Here is a 23786-nt window from a genome sequence, read left to right on the forward strand (position 1 = left end):
GATCTTGGATGGTTTACTTTCTTCAGAGTCAAAATCAGTGTAACATGGAAGGGAAGCCTCAACCTTCTTGGTGCTTTCAAAAAGACAGGATTTTCCTAAACACTATATTAGAGCAGTTAGAGCAAAATCTGTGATTAGAAATGGTAAATGCTGCTGCATCTGGGCATCTCTGGCTTTCTCTTGTGTCCCAAATACCTGTATATTTTCTTTTCTGCACTCCCTATGTTGCATTTTGGAATATACCATAATATTTTCATTTCCTTTCAGTTTCTATTGCGAGATAAAAGCATGCAAATGCAAGTAGATAAATAGCTACCACTTTGGTGGGAAAGTAACAGTGCTCTGTGACGTCATGCTGACCACATGACTGCAAAACTGTCTTCGGAGAGCACTGGGTCAATGGCCTTGAAATGGAGATGAATACCGCCCTTTATAAAGTAAAGGTAAAGGTTTCCCTTGCACATATGTGATGGTCGTTCCCGACTCTAGGGGGCAGTCCTCATCTCCGTTTCAAAGCCGAAGAGCAAGCACTGTCTGAAGACGTCACTGTGGTCATGTGGCCGGCATAACTAAATGCCAAAGGTGCACGGAACACTGTTACTTTCCCACCAAAGGTGGTCCCTATTTTTCTACTTGCATTTTTTACGTGCTTTCAAAATGCTAGGTTGGCAGAAGCTGGGACAAGTAACGGGAGTTCACCCCCATTACGTGGCACTAGGGATTCGAACCACTGAACTGCCGACCTTTTCGATTAACAAGCTCAGCGTCTTAGCCACTGAGCCACTGCGTCCCAACCGCCCCCTATAGTCGGCAACAATTAGCAGAGTAAAATCCACAGGGTGCCTTACCTCCATCTTATATATACCGGTACTTTAGTTTAGTCCAAGCAAGAAGATATGTGCCCTATACCGTCCTTCTCCTCAGATTAATACTTGGATGCAAAACTAGAAGTAAAGGCATGTTGGATCCAAACAGAGCCATGATATAGCACTAGGGAATACTGCACATAATGAATGCATGCAGTCATTTCAATGTTGATCTGGCATTCAGACCAGTCAAGAGAACTAGACCATCGGCCTCGAGAGCAATAGAATTGAGTGCATCAATTTATAACTTGTTTCTGAATAAGTAAGACAAGATTTAAGTACTACATTGTGTTAGAATAATGAATGTAACTTCTTTATCAATAGAAGTTAATCTGTGGATACATTTTAGCAGTAACAATAGCACTTAAGACGTACCGTATAAATCGCTTCATAGTACTTTACAGACCTCTCTAAGTGGTTTACAGTGTCATCATATTGCCCCCAACAATCTGAGTCCTCATTTTACCAACCTTAGAAGGATGGAAGGCTGAATCAATCTTCAGTCGGTCACAATCAAACTCCTGGCAGTGAGTAGAATTAGCCTGTAATACTCCATTGCAACATTGTGCAACCATGGCTTTGTTGCCAGTTTTGTATACATGTATACAAAATATATATCTGTATATTTTTGCCAGTTTTGTATATTTTAGAGTTCTTATCATGTTCCCATTTACTAAAATAGATACTTCCCTCTTTCTTGCACACCCCATTCAAACCATGTTAATGTTACATATGAAGCTGTTAAAACATATCTGTGGCTGGGAGAGAAACAATAATTCTATAGTAACTATCTCACCACAATCTCATCTTCTGCTACCAAAAGATAAAGGCATGTTACAACATTTTCCTGGAGGATTAGTTTTTGCTTAGTCATAAACTAGCCATTAATCCTATCTTGGGTAACACACCAGCTATGGTTAAAGCAAGCTAATCTATAGCAAGCCACAGCTATAAACCGAGATTAAACTATTCCTACTCAGTGGTGGAATTCAAATTTTTTTACTACCAGTTCTGTGGGCATGGTTTGGTGGGCGTGGCAGGGGAAGGATACTGCAAAATCTCCATTCCCACCCCACTCGGGGGCCAGCCAGAGGTGGTATTTGCTGGTTCTCTGAACTATTCAAAATTTCCGCTACTGGTTCTCCAGAAACTATTCCTACCCTGTTTTCCTACTCCATCACAATCTTAAGCAATTATCTAGTTTAGATGATATCATAAACCAAACCATAATATGGTTTAGCATGTTATATTGAACTGAGTTACGATATTGATTTGCGTCACACCTGAGGTCAGCATTGTAATTGTGCTGGTTTATCCTCCAGTTCTTCTGTGGTATAGGACAGGGGTTTCCAACCTTGGCAACTTTAAAACTTCAACTCCTAGAATTCCTCAGCCAGCAAAGCTTTAGTTGCCAAGGTTGGAGACCCTGGTATAGGAGATGTCTATAGTTCTAGTCTCCCACATAGGAGGAGCAAAATGTCAAGAGCACTTGGGTAGCATATGAAGTTTATTGCAGGGTTAACTCTACACACAGTCTTGCACAACCTGTCTCAGATGAATTTAGCGACAAACTATTAATTCATTCTGAACCCTATTCATTTCATCTGGCCAGATTTGTTATTGGCAATGTTGGATATCACAAACTGAGAGGAATTAACCAGCTTTTCTCTTTGTCATTCTCTGTAGGCCCTTCATTTTTTTGTGGGCTTTGGTGCCCTGCTAAGCCCTCTGATAGCTGATCCTTTTCTATCAGACACCAATTGCATCTTGGCAAATGGCACAGCCAGTGGTAGCAGCAACCTCCCTCACATCCGGAAATCATTGGTCCCACATCATCCTGGGAACCTGACACATTATGACCTACCCATAAAAGGACTGGTGGTGACCAGAGTATCTTATGCTTTCTGGATTATGGCTTTCATCAACGTAAGTATGGCCACCTTCATAGCCAATTGTTCCACGTCTAATGTTCATACACATCTTCAGAGTAATGCAAGTAGAAGCTTTTGATTCCAGGTTGCAATTTGTTTTGACATTCTGACAGATCAGTCTTCTCAAAATGTTTCCACCATCCTCCTTTCTCCAAATATGACAGTCATATGAACAATGGGGCACAGAGAAATCCAAAGCTTTATTTATGTCGCATTTTGAGAGGCCATGAACATAACATTCAATAGACTGTTCTGCCTCTGCCAAAACTATCAGATTCACAAAGAAAAGATTGCCTACGTGGTTTGCTACAGAAGAAGCATATTTTGCCTAATATCTAAATTTTTCTAATCCAGGAAATAAATTAATAATCCTCCCCAGTCCTTTCTGAAACAGATGCTGTCTTTTCTTCCTCTTTTACAGAATCCAATTAGATTAATTCTCACTTTTCCTATTTCCCCTTGTTAATAAAATTCCACATTTCAAGAAAGAAAGTCTGGAAGTAGGAGGACAAGTTCATGACTGATGTTTTTCGTGATTAATGCCATTTCAGAAGGGCGTTTGCTGATTTCAATCTCCATTCAGTCTTGAGCTTGTTAGGTTGTTAGAATAGCCTGAAGTTATATGTTCCCTTGCAGCTCCCTATCTTTTATGTGGGTATTCCTTTTATTTTTACCAACCTTAATGAACGTACATGTTTACATCATATAGTGAATACCACTCAGTTCATGGAGACTTATTTTTATTTTATTTATTTTATTATTCATATTTCTATGCCGCCCACTCTCCGAGGACTCTGGGCGGCTTACACCAAAGACAGTATACTAAATAGCATATTGCCCCCAACAATCTGGGTCCTCAATTTACCCACCTCGGAAGGATGGAAGGCTGAGATTTGATCCACTGATCTGCTGAACCAGCAGTCAGCTGAAGTAGCTGCAGTACTGCACCCTAACCACTGCGCCACCTCGGCTCTTCTATTGACTTATCTATTGACTGCGCCACCTCGGCTCTTCTATTGACTTATCTATTGACTGCGCCACCTCGGCTCTTCTATTTGACTTACTCTAAATTTGGGGTACTATTGAGAATTTGAGTGGCATGCCAAAGGCAAAGCAGTAGAGGTTACAGGCAATAAGAGGGTGCCTTAATTGGCAACTTGGAGGTGACAAGGGAAGATTTGGAAGATTGATGTTGTGTTGTATAAATAAACGTAAAAGAGGAAAATTGAAATGGCCACAGACATTGCTATTATGGCAACACACAGTTAAACTCCAACAATTAAGATAGTGGGGCTTTTGATATTGTCCCAAATTGGGGGGGGCTTGCGGGGGGTTTTGATATCTTTTATTAATATGTTTTGCAATTCTTAATGCACTGTATTGTTTCAGTACAATTATACGTATGCAGTATTAATTAAGGATTAATAATCCATTATTTAGATAACCAAGACTTGGAAATGAAATAAAGCAAAATACTCTATCAATATTAATTACAATTTAGGATGGCAATTTTGGAAAGATAAAAATTATTTGACTTTTTCAACCAAAACTGAATATAACATTAGAAAAAGAAAACTGCTGTTGATTGTATCAAAATATTTGTTATACAGTAAAACTTTCCTTCTTGAGCTGACTACTTACTTTTGAAGTCATTGTTGTATTGTTACTTAATAATTTTAAATATTACTAAAGAGAGAGACTAGAAAAGCAAATTTAACAATTAAAATACTAAAAAAGGAAAAAGGAAAATAACTGTTGAATTTCTAATTTTTCCCTTTGTCTTCATCTGTTGATTTACGGTGCTTGTAAACATTTAGGTTCTCTGGGAAGTTAGACTGTAAGAGCTTGTATTTGCCATGCTGTGAAATATATTGCATATAGGGAAATCATTCCTGCCTAAATCTCAATTTTATATACTGTTGGTTTTGCCATTACTTCATATTCTCCAAATTTAAGTTTCCAGTCAGATATTGCTGGAGTTGTATGTTTCTTCCTGTGTGGGGCAAGATTTATTCTTCCTGCTATAAGCATATATTTCGTTAAATCATGTGATTGCTTGCTAAGATTATACCTCATAAGAAAAGTTGTGGCTTCATTTCAAATTTAAATCCCAGAGTTTTTTCAGCATTGTATTATGTATATCTTTCCAATAATTTGGGGTTTTTTAAACATGTCTACCAGATGTGATAAAACATTCTTTCTATATTGAGTCATTTCCAAAATTTATTAGAATATTGTCCCAAATTGTTATAAATCTTTTTCGTTAGGTACAGCAAAGACTTTTGGTCTTTGCTGTACCTAAATCACACTGTTGTAGTCTTCGTATTATGAGTTTCATATATGAGTAGGTTATAATCTCATCATGTTATATGCTTGGAAAATTGTTACACAGCTGGTCCTCAACTTACGACAATAATTGAGCCCAAAATTTCTGTTAACAGACATTTCTTAACTGAGTTTTGGTCCACTTTATGACCTTTCTTGCCACAGTTAAGTGAATCAATGCAGTTATTAAGTTAGTAACAAGGTTGTTAAGTGAATCTGGCTTCCCCATTGACTTTGTCAGAAGGTCGCAAAAAGTGATCACATGATCCTGGGACACTGCAACCATCATAAATATGAACCAGTTGCCAACTGAATTTTGATCATGTGACCATGGGGATGCTGCAATGGTCGTAAATGTGAAAAATGGTCATAAGTCCACTAGTGTCTCAGTGGCTAAGATACTGAACTTGTCGATCAGAAAGGTTGGCAGTTCAGTGGTTCGAATCCCTAGCTCAGGTCTCCTGTATGAGCAGGGGGTTGGACTAGATCAGGGGTCACCAACCATTCGGACTTCAGGGACCACTAAATTCATAATTTTAAATCCTGCAGACCACTAATATGATCTGCCTAATGACTGGGTGGGTGGGTGTGGCCAGGTGGTCATGTGACTGGGTAGGCATGGCCAACTCAATGTCACTCACATCGAGGGGTGCCTCGCCAGCGTCTACTCACCCCTCCCCTCCCAGCCACTCCTCGCCTCCCTGCCCGGGTTCCTTAGCGCCCTAACAGGAAGACGTTGTTGGAGCTAAGCAGCCACCACAAAAAAGAGTTTGCAAAACAGCTCAGTTCAAATTGGATCTGACCAAGAAGGAGCCTCAGTAGAATCACCTCACTGAGGATTACAAGCATAGGCTTTCCAAGCAGAGGGAAGACCTGCAGGAGTGCAGGCCAAGGCCTGGAGGCTCAGCGGGCTGAGATTGTCAGCCAGTTCCAGGCCATGATGCAGTCCCACTGGAACAAGGTCCACTGGCTCTTCGCCGCCAGAGGCACTTCCCTCCAGCCTTCGCCAAAGCCCTGGCACCACAAGGCCGAAGCAGACCCCAAGTTGGAATTTCTGTCCCCTCCGACCCACACAAAAAGACCCTGAAGCGGGAGACTCTCTGCAGCAACAGAAACGTTCATTGCACATATCTGTCCCAGGGGCCTTGGTTTGAGGATTCCTGATTTAGTGCAATATAAAAAATGCAAATAATTTTTCTGCAGACCACCAAAATTTTCTCACAGACCACCAGTGGTCCACGGACCACCAGTTGGTGACCACTGGACTAGATGAACTCCAAGGTCCCTTCCAACTCTGTTACTGTTACTTTTTTCAGGGCCATTGTAACTTCGAACAGTCACTAAATGAACTGTTGTAAATCAAGGACTACCTGTATTCTAAACCAGTATTTAGAATGAGATTTGGGAAACTACTGCCATTTTGCTAAATGAGGAAAGACAAGTTGCAGACAACAAATATTGACAAAAATCCTTTCTAATTTTCACTTGTAGCTGACTGACTTTCTGTCTGCCAGTTTCTCTGCTGTTCCTGCTTCCTGAGAATAGGAAACTGAACAGTGTCATTCAGCAGAGTTCCTGGGGGGGAGGAGACCACTTGAGGACCAAAATCTGGATTGTACACATAGTGAGGTTGGCATCTGAATGTCATGGGCTTCATTGACTTGAAGAGGCCTTATGCTGAGAAAAGCTTTTTTTTTTTTTAATGTACTTGTTGGCTTCTTAGTTTTAAAAGAGGTTAAAAAAATACCTATTAGTCTAAAAACTCTAACTTCTCCTGGGTGACGGTCTCATAAGACCTGTTACTGGAGGGAATAGCTTGTTATGATTCTCTGCTTTGGTAATGCAAATCTTAACTCTGCAATGTGCTTGCACAATTTTTAACACTTCACAGCCGCTGCAAGGTTTTCCAGCACTTGGGTGGGTGGTGGAGCTTCTATTTTCTGTCTCTCTTGGGAAATATAAGACTAATCTACTTTACATGCTAAATATGATGTAGATGAGCAAAACATATGGAGCTGGTAGAACATAAGAAATGAATATTCTTTATCAAAAGGGAAAGTGAGGTTTTTTTCCTTTCAACTAAACAATATGATGGTAGAGTGGGCAGGATGTGAGAATTCAGTCTGAAATTCTGTAAAGTGTAAGAAAATATGTGAGATTGGTATGAGGGACACCTACATTGGATGATACTTACACATAGGCACAAAATAAATATAAAATGTGTGGTTTATGTATTTTTTTAAAATCAGAGAAATGCTACGGATGTTTCAGGATTCAAAGACCAAATACTGAGAAATTAGTGAGGGCAGCATGTCAGGCAGCGCAACATTTTTGCAATCCAGTGCTTATAATTTAACACAATAAATCACACCCAGCTGTTTTGAATAGTTGGTCAACAAGAAAGGATGGCCAACTTGGAGGCCTTACACCTCATTTTACCAACCTCAGAAGGATGAAGACTGAATCAGCCTTGACCCGTCAGGATCAAACTACAGGCTGTGGGCAGAGTTTGCCTGCAATACTGCACTTTAACCACTGCACCACCAGGGCTCCTATAATAATGGTCAAAAAGCATTATTAAATTGGCCTGGAGCTACCCTATGAGCTTGGTTAAAGAAAATTATAATTGTAGCACTGTTAAAAGGTGACAAGGTTTCTATACGATGTGATTTCTTTCACACCTACTTGTTGAGCAAAGGAGAACATAAGTGAATGAAGTGGAAAATAGTGACAACTGCTAACTATGCTAACCTTGAAGTGATTTGTGTGGGTGGTCTTTTTTCTGATAGATAATTTGCAACAAATCTTCCAGCAATAATACTAACACTGGATGTGTGCCTAAAATGTTTTTGTGTATTAAGTGATGAATATGGCCTGAGTTCTTTGGATGAATTCATCTCAAATTCTGGAATATAAAATTCAAAAGAGTTCCAAAATTTTCTTTTCCTAAAAGCTCCCACAATGCTAAAAGACTTCTAGCATTCCTTTTAGGGTAAGCATTTGCAACCATCCAGCTTGGATAAAAACCCAGCACTGCTAACAAGCACCAGCAATAATAAGGGATGCTGAGAAATGTATTTTAGGCAATATTTGGAACATCATAAATTTCCCCATCTTTCCCCATCTGTGGTGGAAGAGTATATTACCCTGCCACAATAGAACACTCATTGTGAAAGGCTCTGTTGTGAACTTGAATACCTCTTTTCCCATTGGGTTGCTACTGTGATTCAATTCCTGCTCCCACATCCATCCATCCCATTATATCCTTAAATAGTATTTCTTTGTTTCTTTGCGATATTCTAGCATTAGCTGCAGTTTGTCCTAAATTTCATTTTTTTTTTCCTTTGGTAGAAAATATGGGCATGGTATCTTCTATGGGAAATGTTAGTGTGCAATCTCTGAAGTGCATTTTAAAGAAACACACTATTGCACATACAGAAAAGGTGTAAACTATGTGATAGATTAGTTCCAGGTTCTCCTATAGAGATAGGGCACTAAACAAAGACTTTTCAGAGTGAAAAGCCTTTTGACTGGTCCTCAGTACATTCTTTCAATAGTTCCCCGACAATTTCCATGGGGTAGGGTGGAAAGGGAATGGAGCTTCATCTGCTAAAATTTCCTCTTCAGCAGATTTTTCTTAAAAGCAGTGGAATAAGGCTGGAGGAGAATCTCGACTAGATAAGGTAAACCCTTTCTTCTAATGATTGATTGAAAACTAACCATAGGGATGTTTTCTTGTGTTGATTATGCAGTTTCTTTATGTGTCAAATTATATTACTGTGTATAAATGTTGATCAAGAACTATTTCCCTGAGATAGATGGGTGAACTAGTTATCAGTAACAGAAGTTTTGATGTCAGTATGCTGAGCTTGTCGACCAAAAGGTCAGCAGTTCAGCGGTTTGAATCCCTAGTGCCATGTAACGGGGTGAGCTCCTGTTACTTGTCCCAGTTTCTGCCAACCTAGCAGTTCAAAAGTACATAAAAATGCAAGTAGAAAAACAGGCACCACCTTTGGTGGGAAGGTAACAGTGTTCCGTGCGCCTTTGGCGTTTAGTCATACCAGCCACATGACCACGGAGATGTCTTTGGACAGCACTGGCTCTTCGGCTTTGAAATGGAGATGAGCACCGCCCCCTAGAGTCGGGAACGATTATCACATATGTATGAGGGGAACCTTTACCTTTATCTTTACCCCTTCTTACTGGCCAGAGAAGTAATAATACCTAAGCTGTTTGAGAAGCAAAAGCTGCTTATTTGTTCGCTATTTATTTAATCTGATTTGAAAAATTAGCTCAGACCATGGTAGGTCATATAAGATATTACTATTTGTTATGTGGAATGTTGCAACAATCCACCACATCCACAGGGGAGGGGGAAGACTTCTTTGAAGTAGACTCTCTGCTGCGAAGGCATTTAACAGCTTTCCCAGTCTCCTCCAGATTTGTTGGATTTATAGTGTCTGGAGGTTGATGGGAGTTGACGTTCAGTTCATCTCTGCTGGGATAATAGGGGAATCCATTGTTTGCATTCTCTGTTTATGCTAAATGGGCGCAAAGATGTTAGCCTTGTAGGCACAGCATTAGTGAAACGTAACACAAAAATGATTCTGAATGTACTGTTTGTTTCGCCTTCTGATAGGCTGGTGAATCCGGTACCATGGTTTGTTATTAAGCAACAGAGCCATGTTACCAATGTCACTCTAAAAAGCAAATTGTGAGATCCTGCAATAAAGTGACTTGGCTCTGGCCATATGTATCTTGGCAGATAAACCAGCAATAGAAGCCAAATTGGCTGGTGAGCATCATTTAACTGTTAGAACTAAAGGTGAAAGATAAGCAAAATTCAGAGGAAGAAGAGAATTGAATGGTTGTGTTTGTAGAATACTTAGATGGAGGCAGAAGAATTTTACTCGAGTGTAGGAAGAGCAAATTCAGTGACAGGACAAGATTATGTCTTTTAAAAAGTGCCATCCCTTAAGATATTCAGAGATTTCTTTTTTATTTTTGTTCAAAGTCAAGTGGTGCTTTTCCTGGTATGGTAGCTTTACGGTAATTTTTCTGAGAGAGGAAGATCTAACTATAGCAATTGTTGCCTTAATCCCCCCTTATTCAGATTCTTGTAACAGGCTACCTAAGGCTTTCAGAAGCAACTAGAAACAACAACTAATGCAGCATCTATGTTTTTGAAACAATTGCGTCTTTCCACTTGCAATGTGCAACAAATGCCTCTCAATAGCCTCTGGGAGCTGTTCAATTGGGATGTAACATGTTAAAGTTGAAAAATGTACTTAGTCACTTTACTTAAATAAAGAAGTTTTATATGTGGCATAAACTAGGCCTAGCAATCTTCATTCCAGTCTCTTGTTTCATGAGAGTCTCTGGTTGACCTCAGGCTATTTTTTTTCTCTCCTAAGAAGAGTTTTGCTGCAAAGACCAGAGCCCTACTGAGTTTAGCATTTGGTCTTCATAGATTGAGCTCATAGACTGTAAATAAACAGATACCAAAGGTATGCTATTAGAAAACAATCAGAGGAAAAGAACAGGAGTACGTTATTCTTGGAGGTATGGTGGAGAAAAAAATGTCTTAATATCACTATTGTCAGATGTTTCCAGCATGGGGGTGGAATAAAAAGGAAATAAACCAAATATCATTTTCATAGTCACTTTAATTAAAAATCAAATCTTGGAAAGAAAGAAACGGGAACACCAAAAACAAATTTCTTCCTGTAATTCCTTCCTATATGTTTGTTTGTTTATTTATTTATTCCCAATTTACAGTATAAAGCCTTACTATATGTACAATTGGTCCTCAATTTACAACCATAAGTGAGCCAGGAATTATGCTCATAAATCATGATGAGCGGGTTATCATGTGACCATGCCCAGTTTTACAACTGATTTTCCGCAAATGCCACAGTCGATAAGTGAACCCTGTGGCCATTAAGAAAACACCACAGTCATCAAACAAAATCTGTTTTCTCTAATTGGTGTTTTTTTGCCAGAAATTGGAGGTAAACACTGGAAATTAGCAAAAACTGCCAAAAACTGTGGTCATGTGACTGGGAGATTATAGAAATGATTGCAAATGAGAACTGATTGCCAAGTGCCCAAAATACGATCACACATGGCTACAGATTGTGTGTGTGTCACTATTGGAACTTCGAAAATTGTACCTTATGATTCTTGATGAACGTATCTTGTCTTTTTATGTACACTGAGAGCATATGCACCAAAAGTGTCCAATCACACTTGGCCAATAAAGAATTCTATTCTATTCTAAATGGGTTGCAACTAATTCTGGGGTGCTTCGTTATAACTTTGAACATTCACTAAGCAACTGATCATTAAGCAAGAACTACATGTATCCTTCCCGCAATAGCTTTATGTAACATTGGAATGTTATTGTGTATGTTGAGGTCCAGGTAACTGATCTGCAAAAGGAGATTAGAAAAAACAGAATCAGAGATTAGAGCAGGACTTCCTTAAACTGGCAACTCCAAGAACTTATAATTTATAAGATACATCATCCCCATAACTTCTAATAGTACTGCTTCAGACTGAAAAGACGGGCAATTAGATGGAAGCTTATTGTTTATTGGATTTATATATTTTATGACATGAATTATGATGGCAGTGATGAAGATGTATATTTCTTCACATCAGTCCACCAGAAATGAAAAGCCACTGTGAATTTGAGGACAGGGGAAGTTTGGCAGTGAAGTCAGTATCTCAAGTCAGTGCTGTTTACTTAACATGTTTGAAGAAAAACTATTGCAAACATCTGATTCTTTGTGCCTGTGAGCTATTTCTTCTTTTTGAAAAGGACCCAGTTTTGACCCCGCTTAGCAAAATGCTGCACTTTTCCAAGACAATTTGCCTGATTTTACCAATGAAGGGGAATATGTAATATGGGACAGCTGTTAACACCATTCCAGTTATTTGATTTTGGATTGCTATGAGTTCTTCTATATAATTCATGATTCAGATTATCCTTGTTGCTATCTGGTACTTGCTTTAAGTTATTTTATATGCCATGGTTAATTTTGTTTGGCAATCTCCTTCAAGGTTGCAGCCAAGATAATAGCTACATGGACTGGCCTTCCTCAGTTTTGTAGGTCTCACATACACTGAATCACTGCTCTCATTCATCCTTGCATCCATCTGCAAGTGGATTGTTATTCCAATCATATAGGAATAGTCCAACACGTAACATAGAGTGTTTGCCCAATATTTTATGGCTTGGCATTGTTCAAATGATTTGTGAAACATGCATCTGTTTTTGCTGTTCTCACTTTCATAGCAAATTTGCCATTAACGCAAACTGGTCCTGACCTCCGGAAAGATTCTAACTATTAAAGGAAAATGTTTTTCTTCCATGGGGCTGAATTAGCTGTTCTTGTTTCTATTGTTCTGTGAACAATAGAGACCTTTTAAATGAATTCAGTTGAGGAGAGGGGAGCAGGCAGGGAGAGAATGCTCCATACCTTGAAATAACTCTGAGAGCCAACAAAAATCAGGAAATGTGGATTTACAGCTCTCTTAAGTCACAGACAGAAAAAAAAAAAACAATCTTAGAGCAATCACTCATTAATTATGAATGTTCTAGCAGTCACCATCAATCAGATGGGACAGAAAAAAGATAGCTTCAATTAACATTACTTAATTACTTTCAGATACAGCTTCTACTCTGCCAATGCACAAAATATTTCACTAGGCTTAGCAAAATCAGTGTGCATTTAACAGAACCATTTTATATTGTGGCAAAAGCCACAAAGGGAAGCTATTTTTATATATCTGAATGCAACAATGCAAAGTACTAGTGATGAAGTATCCTCTGGAACTTTCTGGGGTCCATGTCTGATCTTTAGACCATGCCTGTCCAGATGGAGTGCAAAATTTATTTTCAGTCATTAAATACAAGCCTCAGTGTTAATGTAGAATGCAAAGCTATTTTCACTGCGGGTACCAAAATTGCTAGCATCTGTGGTCCTGGCCTGCCACCTGCTGGCAGAGTGAGAAACAGCACTTTAGTACATTTAGTTTAAAATGCATGATGTAATTTAAGTGAGAAAAAGAATCTATCGAAGAAGGTTTTCTAAAAAAAAACATGTCAAATATTATATTTGGGTTGAGTTTTACAGCTTGTCATTTGGAAAACCAAGCATGCTACTCATAATGGCTGTAATGCATCTCCTCTATTGATCAGCTGAAGTTCAGGTGTATTTTTATGCACTACACATATGCCCATCTAATGCCATGGATATGGAAAACCAGGAGAGGGCCTTGGTACAGCTCCATTTCATGTACCAGTTCATCTGGATCAGTCTCCCTCCAGCCAGTTACTCACTCCCTGTCACTTCACTTCGCTCCACATTTTACATGGGGTTGCTCTTGAATACTATTCAGAACCTTCAACTCAGTGGTGAAATCCAATTGTTTTTACCACCGGTTCTGTGGGGGTGGCTTGGTGGGGGTGGGGTGGCTTGGTGGGTGTGGCTTGGTGGGCATGGCAGGGGAAGGATACTGCAAAATCTCCATTCCCACCCCACTCTGGGGCCAGCCAGAGCTGGTATTTGCCGATTCTCCGAACTGCTCAAAATTTCCACTACCGGTTCTCCAGAACCTGCTGGATTTCATTCCTGCTTCAACTGGTCCAGGATGCAGCAGCTCAGGCACTGATGGACAGGTCTTAGTATACCTATGTGACACCTCTGCTTTGCAAGCTGTAATGGTTGCCAGTATCCTTCTGGATGTGGTTCGAGATGCTGATTGTAACCTATAAACCATACATGGCATGGAGCCTGGTTATCCAAGGAACCACCGAACTCTGTTATCTGCCTAGCTGATAAGAGCTAACCGAGTGGACATGTTTCAAGTCTCCTTGATTAAATAGTGTCATCTTTTGGCAATCAGAAAGTATATCCTCTGGAATGAGCATTTTCCTGAGATGGGTATGGTCCCAACCCTGATGACATTCTTAAAGAGCAGACAATTGGGACAGGGTGGATGGAATTACCCTCTTTGTGATGCTTTATGTTTGCTTCGTAGCTAGGTAGCTATCTTGGGGTAGGGGTGGGGGGGTTGTAATTATTTTTGCATTGTTTTGACTAAAGTTCTATCTTCAGCCATTTTTATAATGCTTATGTTGTTAGCTGCCCCAAGATACTTGGAATTGGGCAACATCCAAATTGAATTAAATCAATTAAAAATGTGTTGCTATCTATATGTTCTAGTGGAACCTGTTCCTTTTTTTAACCCTTTATAAAAATTTAGCAAAAGAAACTTTGTAAAGGCAACGTTTTAAATATTCTTGCCAGTAGGACCTAAAATTGCAAAACTTTTTGCTCCAACACATTGATATAAAAGCAGGAAGTCTGTATGTAATCAAGCTACATGTGCCCTTCCTCTTAGTATATGCTGGGGAAAGATGATGCTATACACACAAGTAACATTGAAAAATTTCCTGAGGGAAAAAAATCAGATCAGTCCCTTTCAGTAGAAGAACTAACATACACCCTATATAGTACAACATAGGTCTGCTTGGCTAACTGTCCTTTCTCTTTTCTATTGCTTTCTAGCTGCCTGTCCCCATTGCAGTATTCTTTTTGCTGTACAAGGAAAGGCTTGTGCCATGTTGCCCCACTGGCAGTCCCCCACTGTTACCTGCAGATGAATTGGCAATGGAAACACGGATAACTGACAAAGATGACTCTTCTACTTCCTCATCAAAAATCCAAGTAGAAATAGGTGAGAGGGGAGAGAGATTATTCCAGTTTGGGTCTACTTTGCTTCCATTATCTCAGCAAAACCAAGAGAGCGTGATGTGCTGCTCTATGAAGGTCTGGGACTTATACATAATGTTAAACCAGGCTTATTAAATCATGGTTTATTGTACCAGCCTGAATTGGCCACAGTTGCTGCAACAGAATCAGCCAAAATTGAACAAATCATATAATAGCTGTGTTCACACAATACATGGGATCAAATGAATTACCTATACTGTACCTTAGGATGTTCAGGCACAGCTTGGGTTTATGTCTTCTTCAGTGAATTGTGTGAACTAGAAAATTGGTTTAATTGAATAGAGTATATTAAAATAAGCATAAGTTAACATGTTATATAAAGATAGTCTTTGCCCTATTGTGAGAACCATAGTATGTTGATTTCCAATGGGAAAAATACTCTATATTAAGACACTGACATTCATTTTCAACAAATATCTCAAGTTTCAAAATGGTCTTTATTCTTCTTCTAAAATGGACATAGACATCAGAATTACTGAAGGTTGATTCTGAGACAGATTTCAAAAAACCCAGCAAAAGTGTTCTGAGTTGCAGATTACATAATTCCCTCTTCATACTTCTCTGTATAGTCCTAGGCTGATTTCCAGAATTGTAATATGTATCAAGATGAAGTCAAAGCAGTCCAAAGTAGTTGGTCCCTTAATACCAGAATATGAGAAGATGTTTATCTTTAGTATCTGTTAATATTAGCTCAGCAGATTATGAATTCCCAGGGCAGGTTCTTCAGTGCAGTTTACTTAGTTCATTCATAGTTAATATAATTGCAATAGATTGTCTTGTGGATTGCATTTAGCACAGTCATTTGTATTTGTCCATAAAAAAAACTCTTGTTAGTTGAAAATGAAGCTCCATATTCACTTTTGTCTCCTAATAAAGAAGCCATTTTTCACTGGGCAAAAGTAACTATATCCCTATGCTGCATTAAGTCTCATTAATAAAAAAAGGCAATTATTTCACAGTGTGTAGTTTGAAGATGAAAAGCAATCAATACATGCCTAGAAGATTACTTCTAATAGGAAGCAATTTTCTGTATGTTTTCTAAAGCTGTGTTGCTTTATTTAGTTGATAGCTTCACAGCAACATCTATCAGCTTACACCTTAAGAACTTTAGGAGCATGTGCTCGCATTTTATGGTGGCTCTAAGTAGACCTCATTAAGCCATGCAGTTAACTGCAATACCTGCCAATATGCCTTAGGTGCATATGACAAATGAAGAAACGTTGACATTAGCCAGGGAAGCACAAACCATGAGTGCAAGACAGTTTTTAGAAGCAATGAAAAATAATAAGAGTCTTGTTGGGTCAAACGAACAGCTATCAACTGAATCACTGCTTCTTGGAAGGTTTCCAACAGAAGGTTTCCAACAGAACTGCAATGCTCCTGAATTGATTCTACAAATTATTTTGTCACATATTGACAAAAACCTTTTGTTTCACTTAGATCTAATGCTTCACATCCATAGTTGCACTTTAATGAGAATACATAGGATCTGAAACTCTTGGGGATTAAATGAAGGACTGGTAGCATATAGACTCCTTAACTGTTTCTCATCATTGCCTCCTCTCCTCGAGAGTTGCACCTTTCCCAATGGGTGACTTTCTTCAACCCTAGCCAAAAATGTAATTTGCATGAGTGGTGGAATATTCGAATTGAGGAAGAAAAAGATCCAGCTATCTCCTCCAAGAAAATCATCCCTTGCACTATAACGAAGATGGGTGAAAAAAGAGCTTCTCATTGGTTTCAGTTTTTTAAAAAAACACCATTTTCTTCCCCTAAAAAGCCCAGCTCCTTGACAAAGAAAGGCACATTTGAGTGCATGAGATAGGTGAGGCATGTGAGACTCCATCCACAACTGGCATGAGGCTCCAAGGGTTAATCACAAGAGAATACAACCTGCAGTTCAAAACATATCTCCATATCTCAACTAGGGAAATAATTTATATTATAGCAACAGCACTTAGACTTACATACCACTTCACAGTGCTTTTACAGCCCTCTCTAAGTGGTTTAAAAAGTCAGCATATTGCCCCCAACAATCTGGGTCCTCATTTTACCTTCCTCGGAAGGATGGAAGGCTGAGTCAACCTTGAGTCTGGTGAGAATCAAAGTGCTGGCAGTCAGCAGAATTAACCTGCAATATACCATTATTCTACCTTTCTCTTGCTGGTACCCTTCAGATCTTAGAATACATGGTACAATCTATTGACTAATTTGACTAGGAAGCATTAACGGTCTAACACACCTGGACATCTTTTGTAGATAAGGAATCTTTTCATTTTAAAATTTATATCTTTTTTGTATAACCTTATATAACCTTTGTTAGCTTTTTTTTCCTTTGTAATAATTACAGATTTACAGCAGAGATTGGTGAGGGAAGAATGATATCATACGCTCCTTTAACGCCAACATTATGCTTTGAAACCAACAAACTGTGGGACACAGAAATTATTGCCCTATTTGTTTTTATATACTAGGAATGGACAACCAGAATTGTTTGGAATGGTGCCCAAAGAAATCAAAATTATAAATACATAAACTAAATAGAGTTATCAAAACAAAAGTTGTTGTTCAGCTCCTCAATGTGAGTTATGCTAAACTTATGTGTAGAAAATGGCTGGCTATACAGTACTAGCAGTTTAATCAATACATTTACATGGCATTGTTTTCTCTCCCCAGGGCACGATGACCTCTTTGGGTGCTGCCAAAGCAAAAATTTCAGAGGACTTCCTTGCTCTTACTTTGGTGTCCACGTAACTGGAGCTCTTCTCCTTTTTATGACAGATGGGATCTTGGTAAGGGCAAGTGACAAAGAAAACATCAGGCCCACATCTGTGCAACAAGAGTAGCTTTCCCAGGTCTAATCAAGCTGCTTCAGAGATTGGGGCTTGTTGGGTTGGAGAATGCAAGATTGAGGAAGGCTAACAAAAATGCTAAGCAACTACCATGCAGACAATTTAATTTTGTTCCAGGTGTGATCTCAGCAGCTGGCCTAAAATGTTCATATGTTACAAAATTCAAAGGATAGTTTTCAACCATAAACATTTAATGTTTCCTTTTCTTTCTTTCCCAAGTTTGCTGATAATTGGTTGTTGCTCTGTTGGTAAAATTCTTTGGCTCTAAGCAAGGGCAAAACACTTTTTACCTAGCTACTTACATTTTTTAAAAAACTGTATTTCTCCCCTTCTTTTATTTTGTTGCTGGCATCTAATATCTTATTCTTACAAGTTATTTTTACAAGTTAAGTGATTCTGGGAATTTTTTAAAAAAACATGTAAAATATTTTTAAATATTCTTTTAAATCTATCTTTTGACTTAAATTGTGTCAGATAGTACAACACCATTATTTTAACTGTTTTTATCCATTGTCTAGAGAACTGTAATTATATATTATTAAAAATCATCTGAATGAATAAAAGATGAATGCTATGGTCATTGCTTAATACAGAAAGAGTGCAAATATAATGAAGCATGTTTTCATCTCTTCAGGGTGAATACTCTGGCTTTGTATACAGCTATGCAGTAGAGGAACCACTCTCAGTGGGACACAAGAGGGCTGGGTATCTGCCCAGTCTCTTCTGGGGATTCATCACACTGGGCAGACTCATCTCCATCCCTGTCTCCTATAGAATGAAGCCAGCAACCATGGTTTTCATCAACGTGGTATGGCCAGATCTTATTCACCTAGCAAATAACAAACTTTGTGAATTTTTTGTGTTACGTTGGCATGATACATAAGTAGGATGTATTTCAATACATCTGGAGGGCATCATGTTTGGGGGTGCTGGGGACAGATTAATATACTTTCCCTTCAGGGACTCACATGAACTATAGATCTAATGTGAAAGCTTAGGATTTCCAACAAGGCAATATTTTTATAATTTTTTTTCAATTCCAGAAGTTCTTCTGGAATTGTTATGCCAGTTCTTCTTTTTTTAAAAATGCTGTAATTAATAGTATGATTATATTCTTTTCCTAAAAATATTTGTGTTTTGGACAAAATAAAACAAAACAAAACACTCTAATTCAATGTAATATACAATGTAAATTAAGACAAAGTACAACTATATAGCAATCACTAATTATGATTCTGATAATTCAGACCCAGAAGTGTCTTTCGACAAATGGTCCATTATTCATATAAGAATAAAGGATCTCTCCTATAGAGGAAGGTTGCAGCGTATGGAGACATTTTTATCAGTTCTCCTGTAGCCACATATCCTACCTTCCTTTTTGTATGACAGGTTCCCTATTTTTTCCTATACTCTGAAAAATACTACTCTGAACTAAATTAAGTTAAAAACAAAATAATGGCATTAACCACATAGAGTACATGTTAAGAAAATTATGCTACAGACAATACAGTAACAAAACCCTGGAGGAAAATAACAGCAACCACTCAAAATGTTGGCTTCCATTTCAGTATGGTTCTTTGCTGCAGGTGTCAAGGTACAAAGTTGAAGTAAGAGAGCAATGAGAGGGCATGTTAATAAATTGGGGCAATCCTTCCCTCTCTCCTGAAAATTTCCTGCAGGATCTGAAATGGTGTCAAGCAAAGATTCTTGGAACATTTTTGTCAGGCACGAAGAACCAGGACTATACATTAAGCTCTAGTTAAGAAGATTTATAGCACATGCCTATACACTAAGTCAACTGATGGTCAGCAGTAATTTAGCACTAGATAAAAAGTTAACACAATTCAAGAGGGGGGGGTGGATTGGGATCAATTGTGGGAACATAATGACTCCAGATTGATTCCTTTCTTGACTCCTCCCTCAGGCTCTGTCTAACCTTCTCCTACAATTTTAGATGCTGATTTCAGAATCTGTAGTAGTATTTATTATTTTCTTTGTGATGTATTTTTATAATTGCTTTTCCTTTTACAGCTGAGTCTTAATTCTTCTACTTTTCCTTTTAATGTCATTGCAGGTTGGAGTGCTCATAACATTCTTCCTGCTCCTAATTTTTTCTACCAGTGTGGTTTTTCTCTTTGTGGGAACAGCCTCTCTTGGCCTCTTCCTCAGCAGCACATTCCCCAGTGTGCTGGCTTACACTGAGGACATCCTCCAGTACAAAGGTAAAGTCTCCCCCGTGTTTTCATTTGCTAGAAAATGAGTAGTTGGAGAATGCCAGTTTGGGAAAGCAGGTGGTAGGACCCATAGTAGGAGCCCATTTATGACTTACTATCTTCTAGAGTCACTGAACCACCATTGTGCCAAAATAGCAGAAAGGAGAACTGGTTTATATTGGCTCAGATCTTGCTGAGTGATGCTAAATTAGTCAGTAATGGGGATTCTCACTCTCATAGAACTCTCATTTTGTGCAAATAAATTCCTGATATTCTGCCAGCCTTTCTAAGAGAGAATGGTTTGAATGATTGGATTTGTTTTGCTTGTCATACCTTATTTCTCCCATTCTGGCCTTGCCCCAGATTTGTTTGCACATACTGTTAAACACAATACAATATTGTATATACAATATAATATTATTGTGCAACATAATGTAATATATTACTGAAGTTGAATTCAACTACTGATGATTTCATTGAAATGTCCATTACATTTTCTTGGAAATCAAATGCAAGTGGTTTCTTGTTCCTTCTTCTGGGAGGTTTTCTCAACTTCCCAGTCTTCTCTACTACGCTGATATTTTGTAATCATTCCCATTGCAATACAACAAGGACCACGCCTTCTTAAGGTTTTTTTTTTTTTTTTTTTTTTTTGAAATCAGCCAAGATCAGCTAGATGCTACCATATTATGTTGATAGTGAAAGGATACAGAATGACTTTCAAGGAATTAATTTTTTTTCTTCCAGAGTGAATAAACCACAAATCCTGATGCTTTTTTCTTCCTTATTTGCTTTGATAGGGGCGCATTAACACTGAATGTTTATCTTGGACTTCAGCACAAGACAGGTGGCATTCTTGTCAAGTCATTTATATTAGAGATAAATTTTTACCATTTATATTTGAATGTCCCAGTCATAGACTACAGTCTTATATCATCTGTGTAATTAAAACAGATGCCAATTTTTAATTCCAGGCTGTGCCACTACTGTATTGGTGACAGGAGCAGGAATTGGAGAGATGGTTCTACAGTTGTTGGTAGGGTCGGTAAGTATATTAAGATATCAAAATGACACTCTGCTGGATGTAAATTAACATCTATAACTACCTCCCAGGAAATAAAGAGAACATTTCAACCACTGAAGATAACATTGAAATTTTATACCAAGACTGCTAGTTCAGCTAGCTTAGTACTGCACCAACTGAATTTCAGAAAAGGTATCTGAAAAGCCTTACATGGAGATGTCCCATGTGAGTGTTTTAAATAAATAAAATGCTGGAAACTATATATTGGATTTGGGGCACCGGAGCATATTCTAATGTATCCTCTAGCATAGGTGGTTTGTAGAGAAGGAGTGCAAAGAAAGCTAGCAAAATTCTGTAAGACATATAGTATTTCTAACATACAGAAAGACTGGCCAGTAGTAAGTAGTAGTAAGTTCAAATCTCACCAGTCTCAAGGTTGACTCAGCCTTCCATCCTTTCTAAGGTAGGTAAAATGAGGACCCAGATTGTGGGGGCAGTAAGCTGACTTTGTATAAATATACAAAAGTATGAAGGCTATTGCTTAATGCATTGTAAGCTGCCCTGAGTCTCCGGAGAAGGGCAGCATATAAATCATTTTTTTAAAAAAAATGTTCGTATTTCCACTGAATTGTGATCTGCTAATAGATTGAAGCTTAGAGGTACCCTAATGTTTAAATTGAAGACATGGAAAAAGCATTTCTTCATGTAACCATGTTGCTTCTGAGCTTTTGGCACTTCTTGAATTGCAAGTCTTCCCATGCACATACAAACACAGAGTGGAAACACACACTAATGTCCAGCAGGTAGAAACCCTAGGGAAGCAGATGGCATTTGCTACTTTCCCTGAAGGTCAGACAGTCTGGCACAAACTTCTTCAATAGGGAAATGAAGTCTGCATAACCTCAGTCAGCAATACTGGAGCACTTTAACATTATTCTTCCTGCCAGACAATAAGCTGTGCTCATTAGTTTTTAAAACAGTATCCAAAGCTTGAAAACCTAAAATATCTTGTTTTCTTTTTGTCAGATCATTCATGATCAAGGAAGCTATAGTTTCCTGGTGTGTGGAACCATCTTTGGAGCTTTTGCCTTTACTTTCTACGTCTTCCTTCTATTTTTCCACAGGATTCATCCTCAGTCCCAATCAGGTGAGACTGTCAGCTTGTCCCCGTCCCCCCCACTAGCAACAGCACTTCTGGAAAGAAAGAAAGGCAGGCCAGGTGAAAGAGGGTGTATGTTCCTGCAGAACAGACAGGGGAAAACCCTGTATTTTATAAAAATTCAAGGAAGCGTTTATTTTACAGCAGCTTCCTTTCCCCCTTTCCTGCTTGGATTGGACTGAATGCCCAAGCAACCACCTATCCCTTCACTTTCCTTATTCTTGGACAAGGAGACCATGAAAAATGAAGCCAAGAAAGTGGGTGGGGAAAAGTCTATAAACACTAAATAAATAAGCAGTAGTTAGTTTTCTTTGCTATGTTTAGAGGAGATTAAAACCTCCAGCGATGTACATTTTCAAATTACAGTTGACACTATTTCCATTGAAGAATTAAGGAAGCATGGAAATAAGGAATCTGATATTATCTGATAATATAATAATATTAATATTAATATTATTTAATAATATTAAATAATAGAATCTGATAAGCTGACTTTGTATAAAAAAGAACACCGCTTGGGGGGGGCGAAAGCCCTACTAAGCAGGTATATACAAAAGTATGAAGGCTATTGCTTAACGCATTGTAAACCGCCCTGAGTCTCCGGAGAAAGGTGGCATATAAATCGAACCAATAAATAAATAAATAAATTGTACATCAAGGAAAAGGAACCTAGGGCCTTCCATTCCCAGGCTGCACAATCCAGCATATCCTAAATTGAAGGATTAATAGTCCTGCATTCTATAGAAAGGCAGGATTTCCCATTTCTGTAATGTGCCATAGAAACTTCTATTAAATGCTGTCAGAATTATTTTTAATTAGTATTAATTATGATCAAGCAGTGTTAAGTGCACAATTTTTCAATCCAACAAATACAGAAATGTATCCTGCTACTGCTGTGCGCTTTAGGAAGGAGGTTTACCTCAGTAGTCATGAATCCACATAAACTGTCCCATTTACAACTCAGTTGTATGCAAGACTTGGTTCTACTTCATGAGGTATCCTGGGTACCAGTACATATATGAAGGAGTAATGTATGTATGAGTTGGAGAATACACGTTTTGGAAAATAGCACCTGCCAAAATTGATCTCTAGAAGTACAAGTCTTCATCTACATCTATTGTATGGTGTAAGCCAGTACTAATAGTACTTCATAAATCAAGTAGGGGGAGAAAGTATGTGGTATTTGAACGATTTTTTTAAAAATAGCCAGCGAAAGACATTTGGCACTTTATTTTAAATGACAGCTTCAAAATCTTGTTTTGTAGATATGGATGCATCACCTGACAAGCAGCCAACAATAGGGGAACATGGACTTTATCAGAGCTAAATAAACAGCAAATTCTTACCTGGATCAAGCACATGGTCATTTCAGCTGAAAGATTTGTTATCAAAGCCTGATTTGAAACTACCTGATTTTTCTACAATTGAACTCCTTGATTACAGTTCATTCCCATTTATGATTAGAAGGGAATGGTCATAACAACAAGGATTGAGGGACAATCTGCAGAATCCTAAAGAGGCCAAACTTTTGATATACGATCAATTAAAGTCCATTCAAAAGCTCAGTTGAAAAAAATGTACTACTGTCATTTTACAGACCTTGCTGACAGGAA

The 23786-nt window shown here is 38.4% G+C and overlaps 1 protein-coding gene across 1 annotated transcript in view; it reads left to right on the top strand.

Annotated features, from left to right (window-relative positions):
- MFSD4A (major facilitator superfamily domain containing 4A) overlaps positions 1–23500 on the top strand; it is a 45927-nt gene extending 22427 nt beyond the window's left edge. Inside the window, exons 3-10 of the mRNA XM_070939784.1 lie at positions 2553–2792; positions 14701–14869; positions 17602–17717; positions 18412–18585; positions 19852–19999; positions 20965–21035; positions 22041–22161; positions 23439–23500. Of these exons, the coding sequence (XP_070795885.1) occupies positions 2553–2792; positions 14701–14869; positions 17602–17717; positions 18412–18585; positions 19852–19999; positions 20965–21035; positions 22041–22161; positions 23439–23500 (1101 nt within the window). The remainder of the gene's footprint in view (positions 1–2552; positions 2793–14700; positions 14870–17601; positions 17718–18411; positions 18586–19851; positions 20000–20964; positions 21036–22040; positions 22162–23438) is intronic.
- The last annotated feature ends 286 nt before the right edge of the window (positions 23501–23786 follow it).

The sequence above is a fragment of the Pituophis catenifer genome, unplaced genomic scaffold, assembly GCF_029215685.1.
Source record: "Pituophis catenifer annectens isolate HBS135680 unplaced genomic scaffold, rPitCat1.0.hap2 SCAF_3, whole genome shotgun sequence".
Lineage (NCBI taxonomy): Eukaryota > Metazoa > Chordata > Lepidosauria > Squamata > Colubridae > Pituophis > Pituophis catenifer.